The sequence below is a fragment of the Apium graveolens genome, chromosome 1 (genome assembly GCF_009905375.1).
Source record: "Apium graveolens cultivar Ventura chromosome 1, ASM990537v1, whole genome shotgun sequence".
NCBI lineage: Eukaryota > Viridiplantae > Streptophyta > Magnoliopsida > Apiales > Apiaceae > Apium > Apium graveolens.
The window spans coordinates 189,215,744-189,225,336 of record NC_133647.1 but is presented as its reverse complement, the minus strand read 5'-3'; the positions used below and the strand labels follow the sequence as shown (position 1 = coordinate 189,225,336).

At 34.0% G+C, this 9,593-nt stretch overlaps 1 protein-coding gene across 1 annotated transcript; it reads left to right on the top strand.

Annotated features, from left to right (window-relative positions):
* The first annotated feature begins 575 nt into the window (after window positions 1-575).
* LOC141713627 (uncharacterized) lies at window positions 576-1,652 on the top strand. Its single transcript, XM_074517130.1, has one exon. It carries the CDS (start codon window positions 576-578, stop codon window positions 1,650-1,652), a length of 1,077 nt encoding a protein of 358 aa, XP_074373231.1.
* The last annotated feature ends 7,941 nt before the right edge of the window (window positions 1,653-9,593 follow it).

Genomic DNA, 9,593 nt, shown 5'->3' with positions numbered 1-9,593 from the left:
TCTAAATTTAAATGAAAGCATGGCTACAAGTATTCTAATCGCGGCTAATGACATGATATATTAAGTTTCGTTAGTCTAGTTCATGGACCCAGTAGATTATTTTGACTTGACATGCTAGCTTATGTAGGCACTAGCACTAATATAATGATTACAAAAATATATAAGTAGGAAAACATTGCATCATATTAAAAACAGTAAGCATAGAGTAAGCATAGAGTATCATAATTTGTTCAAATATTTGTGTATTAACTGTAGTCATTTTGTGTATGTGATAACTACGTTTTCTATCGCTTTTATTTCCAATCTTGTCGCAAATAAATTATTGCATTATATTTAGGCGTATTCAAATTTTTATTCTTCATGCATAATATATTTTATACGTAGCTTTTGCCATGCATTATACTTTATGCTTCATAATTGACACGCATGTTTATTTGTTTAACTTATACACGCATATAGTTGTCAAATTTTTATTAATTTGTGCATATAGTGCGTGTTTGAATGTGTTTTCTTGATTATATGTGTTTGTTTTCGTGAATTAATATTTATCTTAATTATATTTTGTAGTAAGAAAAATGTCAAATCTCACGAAACTTGAATTCAACGCACTTGATATCACCGGCAATAATTATTTAACGTGGATTCTTGATGCTGAAATCCACCTTAATGCTATGGGTCTTGGAGACACCATAAAGGAAGGAAATGTGAAAACTGAGCAAGAACAGGCAAAAGCCATGATATTCCTTCGACATCACCTTTATGAAGGCTTGAAAACTGAATACTTGACTGTTAAGGATCGGTTAAACCTTTGGAATGATCTAAAAGAGAGACATGATCATCAAAAAACTGTGATACTCCCTAAGGCTCGCTATGATTGGATACACTTGCACTTGCAAGATTATAAAAGCGTAAGCGAGTATAATTCAGCAATGTTCAAAATCACTTCTCAACTGAAATTATGCGGTGAAAATGTAATCGATAAAGATATGCTGGAAAAGACTTATTCCACTTTTCATGCCAATAATATGCTCCTGCAGCAGCAATATCATGAACGGGGGTTCACGAAATATACTGAACTTATTTCTGTCTTGCTTCTTGCTGAGCAAAATAATGAACTTTTGATGAAAAATCATCAAGCTCGTCCAACTGGTTCAACACCATTCCCTGAAGTGAATGCTGTTACTAATAATGATTTTGGACGTGGACGAGAACGAGGACGTGGTTTTAGACGAGGTCGTGGACATGCCCGTGGACGTGGTTTTGGGCATGGTCGAGGTCATAAATATCGAAACTTCTCAAATTTTAAAAAGAAGCCTCACCACCAGAAGTGGACAAAGAATGAGGAAAAGCCTAAGGGAAATATGATGGGTCAAAGGGTTGAAAGCATTTGTCATCGTTGTGAAATGAAAGGGCACTGGAGTAAAATCTGTCGTACCTCCAAACACCTTGTTGATCTCTACCAAGCTTCTTTAAAAGGTGTTGAGACTAATTTTACTGAGCAACATGATCCTCTGGGTCTTTCCCAGCTTGAAACTCCCCTTGGTGGAGATAATCAAATTGATCCACCCAACTCTACTTACATGGAAGTGTCTGGTTTCTTTGAAGATGACAATATGGAGGTGGCCAAATTTGGCGGTGATGATGCCAATTAAATAAAAGGCCTTGCTTTATTTTATTAAATGTTTATGTATTTACGGATGAACTATAAACTCTCTTTTGTCTGGGTTTTTAAGATGTTGCTTAATTTCAAATCTATGGAAAGTTATGAGATGTTTTATTTCTAATTTTTCTTTATTTTTGTATGAAAAGCATGGCCAGCAACCTCTCATCATATGTCATAAAAGATGAGAAATCACTTTGCTTAGCAAATAGTGCAACAACACACACAATTCTAAAAAATCAAAAATATTTTTCGCATCTGAAGTTAGCTAAAGCTAATATCACATAGAGACAACAAATGCAAATGATGAAGAATTTTTATATATCACATCAGTTGTCTCAGGGGTAAAGCAGTTAATTGAAAAGCTCCCCTCATATAAATCTGGATTGTATTACACCTTCATAAATCCAGTTGAATCATATAGGGTGGTGAACAAGAAATTAGAGGACCCAACTAATTTCATGATGTGACATGATCGTTTAGGCCATACGGGTTCAATAATGATGCGAAGAATTATAGAAAACTCAAATGGACATCCTCTCAAGAACAAAATTGTTCCTTTATCTAAAGATGTCCCTTGTATTGCTTGTTTTCAAGGAAAATTGATAACTAGACCATCTCCTGTGAAAGTTTCAATTGAATGCCCAAACTTTTTGGAGCGAATACAAGGAGATATATGTGGACCAATTACCCCATCTAGTGGGCCATTTCAGTACTTTATGGTACTCATTGATGCATCAACACAATGGTCGCATGTTAGTTTATTGTCCACTCGTAACGTTGTTTTTACACGACTCCTTGCTCAAATAATTCGGTTAAGAGCATAATTCCCTGATCATAATACAAAGAAAATAAGATTGGACAATGCAGGGGAATTTACATCCCAATCTTTTAATGATTTGTTAGGTCACACACACTGTAGAGGGGGGTGAATACAGTGTATAGCATAATCAAATCGAACTTTAATAACTCAAGTAACAGAAAACAAACTTTATTCAAAACAATAAACTCTGTTACAGTATGGAACTGTCCTCTCTCAGTGATGAACAAATATCACGAGAGCTGCTAGGGTTACAATGAATAATCTTCTCGATAATGATAACACTTATAGTGTAAACCCTATATCTGTGTTTATATACTACACAGTTACAAGATAATCGCTAATTGATATGAAATATAATTCTGCTTCCTAAAATATATCAATCAGATATCTTTTCTTCCAAGTATTCTATTCTTCATAGAATTCCATCTTCATGCATATCTCTTCTTATATTTTGTCTCGATCTTCTCTTCCTGTAAATCAACTGCTTTTCTTATCTGAATGTTTCCTTTAAGTCCTGATATTATCTTCTGATAGATATCTTCTGAACCTTAAGTACTGATGACTTAAGTTTTGACTTCAGTATAAGTACTGATTTCAGTTAAGTACTGATTTGTCCTGTTTAAGTAAGATCTGAAAACTAAACATAAATTATATTAGACATGATATTATCAAATATATCAAACATAATTATTGTATGTCAATTGGGATTGAAGTGGAATATTCTGTTGCCCACGTACACACTCAAAATGGTCTGGCCGAATCTTTCATCAAAAGGCTACAACTGATTGCTAGACCTTTACTTATGAAAATAAATTTACCAAATTCTACTTGGGGACATGCGATTTTACATGCGGCTTCTTTAGTTCGGTTACGACCGACCTCTTATCATCAATATTCCTTTGTGCAACTTGTAAATGGTACAGAACCGAATATCTCTCATTTAAGAGTTTTTGGGTGTGCAGTTTATGTTCCGATATCCCCTCCCCAATGAACAAAAATGGGACCCCAAAGAAGATCAGGGGTATATGTTGGGTTTGAATCTCCCTCAATTATTAAATATTTGGAGCCCGTGACTGGTGATTTATTTAAGGCAAGGTTTGCCGATTGTCAATTTGATGAGACAGTTTTTCCTGCATTAGGGGGAGATAAGATAAAATTTGAAAAAGAAAATCAAGAAATTTTTTGGAATGCAGCATCCCTGTCTCATTTTGATCCTCGTACAAATCAATGTGAACTTCAAGTTCAAAAGATTATCCACCTACAAGAAGTCACAAATAGATTTCCTGATACATTTACTGATGTCAAGAATGTGACAAAGTCACATATACCAGCTGTTAATGTTCCTTGTAAAATTAAACTTCCTGAAGAAGATAATAAAATCATGCTAGCAAATGAGTCTAAAGCATGCCAGAAGCGTGGTAGACCTATTGGATCCAAGGATAAAACTCCAAAAAAAACAAGGAAACTTGATAAGGAAGTTGGTACATCAAATGACATCACAGAATTGATCACTGAAGAGACGTCTTCTAAGGATGATCAAACACCTGAAATTGTTGACAATGAAGAGATCTCGATAAATTATGTCATTTCAGGAAAGAGGTGGAACAGAAAAGAAATTGTCATGGATGATATATTTGCATACGCAGCTGCACTTGACATTTCTGAGGAAATCGAGGATCATGAGCCTAGATCGATCTATGAATGTAAAATAAGAAATGATTGGCCAAAGTGGAAAGAAGCTATTGAAGCCGAACTGAAATCACTTGAAAAACGCCAAGTTTTTGGACCTATTGTCCAAACACCTGTAGGTGTAAAACCCGTTGGATATAGGTGGATATTTGTGCGTAAAAGAAATGAGAAAAATGAAATTGTGAGATACAAGGCACGCCTTGTTGCTCAAGGCTTCTCACAAAGACCGGGAATCGATTACGAAGAAACTTATTCCCCGGTAATGGATGCAACAACATTCAGATTTTTAATAAGTTTGTCAATTCTAGAAGGCTCCGAATGAATTTAATGGATGTTGTGACTGCCTACTTATATGGGTCACTCGGTAGTGACATTTACATGAAGATCCCTGATGGATTAAAAATTCCTGAAGCATATAGTTCAAGACCCCGAGAGATTTACTCAATTAAATTACAGTGATCATTATACGGATTGAAACAGTCGGGTCGTATGTGGTACAATCGTCTCAGTGAATATCTTTTAAAAGATGGATACACTAATAATGTAATATGTCCATGTGTTTTTATTAAAAGGACAAAATTGGGGTTTACTATCATTGCAGTATATGTTGATGATTTAGACATCATTGGAACCCCAGATGAACTTCATGAAACGATTGAATATTTGAAAAGAGAGTTTGAAATGAAGGACTTGGGTAAAACAAAACTCTGCCTTGGTTTTCAAGTTGAACATTTATCTAAGGGAATTTTTGTCCACCAATATTCATATATTGAAAAGATTTTTAAACGATTTATTATGGATAAGGCATATCCTATGAGTACACCCATGGTTGTACGATCATTAGAAAAGAATAAGGATCCATTCCGCCCAAGAGAAAAGGGAGAAGAACTTCTTGGTCCTGAAGTATCATATCTTAGTGCCATTGGTGCACTAATGTATCTTGCCAATTGTACACGTCCTGATATTGCATTTTCAGTTAACCTTTTGGCAAGACATAGTTCTGCTCCAACTCGAAGACATTGGACTGGTGTGAAATAAATATTTAGATATCTTCGAGGAACAATGGATATGGGTTAATTTTATTCTAAAGACTCAAGAGTGGAATTAGTTGGTTATGCAGATGCAGGATATCGATCGGATCCACACAAAGGAAGATCACAAACATGTTATATATTCACATATGGTGAGACTGCAATATCTTGGCGATTTACAAAACAGACTCTTGTAGCAACTTCTTCGAATCATGCTGAGTTGTTAGCACTTCATGAAACAAGTCGAGAGTGTGTATGGTTAAGATCTCTAGTCCATCATATTCGAGAATCATGTGGTCTTTCAGTTAATAAAGGAACCCCTACTGTTCTTTTCGAAGATAATGAAGCATGTATCACTCAGACCAAGGAAGGCTACATTAAAGGAGATCGAACAAAGCACATTGATCTAAAATTCTTCTTCACTCACGAACTTCAGCAGAGGGGAGATATTAATGTTTATCAAATTCGCTCATGTGAAAATCCAGCAGATTTGTTTACAAAAGCACTTCCAACATCTTCTTTTGAGAAGTTAGTACACAAGATTGGAATGCGCAAATTTCGAGACATCTTGTAGTTATGTTAAAATGAGGGGGAGACATCATTTTAAACTATGTACAACACATGTACTCTTTTTCCTTCACTAGGGTTTTTCCCACCGGGTTTTTTCTAGTAAAGGTTTTAACGAGGCATGATGTAAGTACGTGTCATCCAAGGGGGAGTGTTATGTATAGTTTAGATGACTCTTGTGTTTTCCCACATTTTGTATTCCTTCATTAATAGCCAAACTTTTGGCTTTTCACTATCTTTGTAACTTAATTTACAGGCCTATATATAGAGCCATTTGTGTAAGATTGAGATACACAATAAAATGATAATACAATTCTTTGTTCTCCCTCTTTCTTATACTCTTTGAGCTAGTTATATTATAGTTATTTTAATAACAATAGACATTTAATTTCTTCCTTTTTCAAAAAACAAAATATAAATCGCAATAATAAATATGTAATGAAAAACTATGTTTCAAAGGTCTTCATATTGTTTATTGGGTCATAGGTGCGAGTGTCTCTATCTATAAAAGGTTTTGGAACGGATTGTAATGGGTTATTGGTATTGCACCTCATAATCTACCGGTATCTGCTGAATTTGTAATTACAAACTCACAATGTTTTTATTTCCGAACAAAGAAAAAGCGTATGCAATGTAATAACTTAACATCCAAAGGACTTCTAGTGATCCAAGAGCAACTCCAACAAGTTAGCTATTTAAGATCCTAAACTCAAATTTAGGGAATATTGTATAAAATAGAGCTCCAATAGCATCCTAATGCTTCCTTAAAAAGTTAGCATCCTCCCCTCATGCCTTATTTATAAGAGTAAGTCCAACAATATCTTAGTTGAAGGCTTAAATATAATATAAAATATTATGTCCTAGTAACTTTGGACATATTTATCTTACTTCAACTCCAACAATGTACCTTATTCTCATTATATATTTAATATTTTATTCTTAAAAGTTTACTTTCATTATTAAAGTACAATATATAGTAGAGAGGGAAAGAGAGAGTGTACAATAATATATAATAAAATATAAAATAGGACAATGAGAGAAGTGACTTAAAAATAAGGCACAAAGAGGTTGTCCTAATGATATAAGGCATCACTAGGACACTGTTGGAACTACTTTTCTTGTCAAATGCCCTAAATTTTGATTTAGGACATCATATAAGGCACCTATTGGATTAGCTCTAAGGAACCCCTAGTGAATCCTTACCTTCATTTTAATAATAAAAAATTCAATTCTCTCTTTCTCCATATCAAATGCATAACTAGAGTTTGAATATATCAATAAAATATTATTAGGATATACTTATAAGAAATGTTGTTGGAGTTGACATACAATAAAATATCCTAAAATATTAGAATTCATTTTTATAATAATATTTATAAGAAATGTGCCTTATTCTCCATATTTTGACGATGATTATAAAACATTTTCTATGATTAAATATAAATAATATATTTATATATATAAAGTATGTGTACAATTATATAAAATTTGTATAAACGTATTATTTAATACATTTACACACACTATTAACTAAAAAAATAAATTTTAAATTATATATAATTATATATTTATGTAATTTAAATATCATAAATGTATTTAGTTTCAGATTCGAATATCTCGAATACGGATAATATCCGCTTTTTCTCGGATACGGATAATATCCGCTTTTTCTCGGATACGGATGCGGATTTTTCGAACAAATATCGTATTTTTCGAATTTTTTGAACAACCTTACATATCACTATAAATAAAACTAAATATGACTCCTACTAAGTAAGATTTACTAGCATTACACGGATGCTTAACCTTTTTAGTAAGGGCACTTTAAAAAATATGTATATTTATACCTTACAAATTTAATTAAAAACGCTATTTTTTTGTTCTATGGGGCATGTGTCCCAGTTGGCCCGAATCCGCACCATGGCTCTTGTTCGCCATCACCATTCTCTTCTTCCTGTGCATCATCTGTTGTCGGCTCATCTTCTGGACACTTGACGCTGATAAACTTCCCACAAAATCCACTGTTGTTAGCAAAGCTCAGATCATTCATAGTATCTAGTCGTGTACTCCGTGGGATTTCACCACTTAGCTTGTTGTTACTCACGTCTAGCACAGAGAGCTGATTTAGCTTCCTAATGAAATCTTAGCCTCGATCCAGGACACATATATATTATCGATACATTGCTAATTAAACAATTAGCACCAATTCCTGTCATTCCCTCTAGATTTCCCAACTCTGAAGGATGTTTCCCAACAAGATTGTAACTATCAAGAATTTGGAGGCTGTTTCTGTTGGAGAATGAGTTGGATATGAGCGAGCCATGTAGACAGTTGTTACATAGACTTGAAGGGTGGATATCTGGGAAATGAATTCTGGGAAATCACCAGTAATACTGTTGTTATGGAGATCAAGATATTCAAGGTATTTCAAATTTTTGTTAGGTTCCTAGGCAAGTTGCCAGAGAACTGATTTTCCCCTAGTGCAAGAATATCAGTTATGGTACAAAATGACACATGAATGTCACCCGTTAATTCATTAGAAGATAGATCAACATAAAATAGTGAGCAATCAGGATCATAAACTGGGAATGTGTTTCCAGAAAATCTAAATTTTGACAAGTCGAGTAGCATTAATGGACTTCGGGATGAGCCCTGATAAATTGTTTCCAGAAAGCAAAAGTAACTTGATCTTTTTAACATCGCCTTTTTTTTCTGGCAACTCCCCTGAAAAATTATTTCTTGAAAGAGTCAGAACTGATAAACTTGGAGACTGAAAAAGGCGAGACGGTATTGAACCAATAAGTTTGTTACGTGACAGTAGTATGCTTCCAAAATTCATCTCACAAGCCAAGGTGGAAATTTTTCTATGAGGTGATTGTCATTCAATTCGAGAATATCAAGATTCTTTTGAGTTGAAATCCATTCTGGAATGCCTGTGGAAATTTGATATGATTTGAGAGACAGTTGAGAAAGATTACACTAAGGAACTATTTTGACATAGTTATTCCAAATCAAACTGTTTCCTCCAAGATACAAATTCTTGAGACTCTTAATGTCAAATAACCAGGAGGGGATTTCTCGGGAAAGGATATTATCTTGCAGGTGCAATGTTTCAAATGTGCTCAAGTTTTGTATTGATAGTAGAATTACACCTTTAAAACTGTTTTCGCTCAATACCAAAGTGAAAATGTCGGACAAGGTTCCAATCTCATTCGGAATATGCATCTGTAAATCATTATTCCTCAAATCCAATCTTTCTAATCCCTTTAATTGAAGAATTGAATCTTGAATTGGACCCTAAACTTTGTTCTGGCTGATAGAAAATTGCCTCAGCTTTACAAATTTCTGTTGGACAAACTTAATATTTTAGACTAAGTTGTGAATCATTTTGAGACTCAATATGAGTGAGACACATTATGTTATGTGTTAGTGGTGTGTATTTATTGGAACATATTCTCCTCTTCGAGGGGATTCCAACGCATATTTACACGCTCAAAATGAGTAAAAGGTGAATGAGAACTGATGTTCCAAAGTTTTACCTTTTAATATGAAAAGTGGTTTTGTACCACATCGAGAGTAGCACAAACTTATTCCTTAGTTTTTCTTATAAATACCATGTACCACATCGAAAAGAAAAACAAGTTCTTTCAAGTCTCTCTTTATAAATAGAGTCTTAGGGCATCAGTATTATTAAGTCAAGGAAATAAGAGTCCTCTCTTTTATTCTCGGTCTCCTTAGTCTAAAATTTTTCCAATATTCCGGTGATAGTTCTCGGGCTTAGTTCAAGTTCGCTGAGAGTATATTCGATCTATCGATTATACTG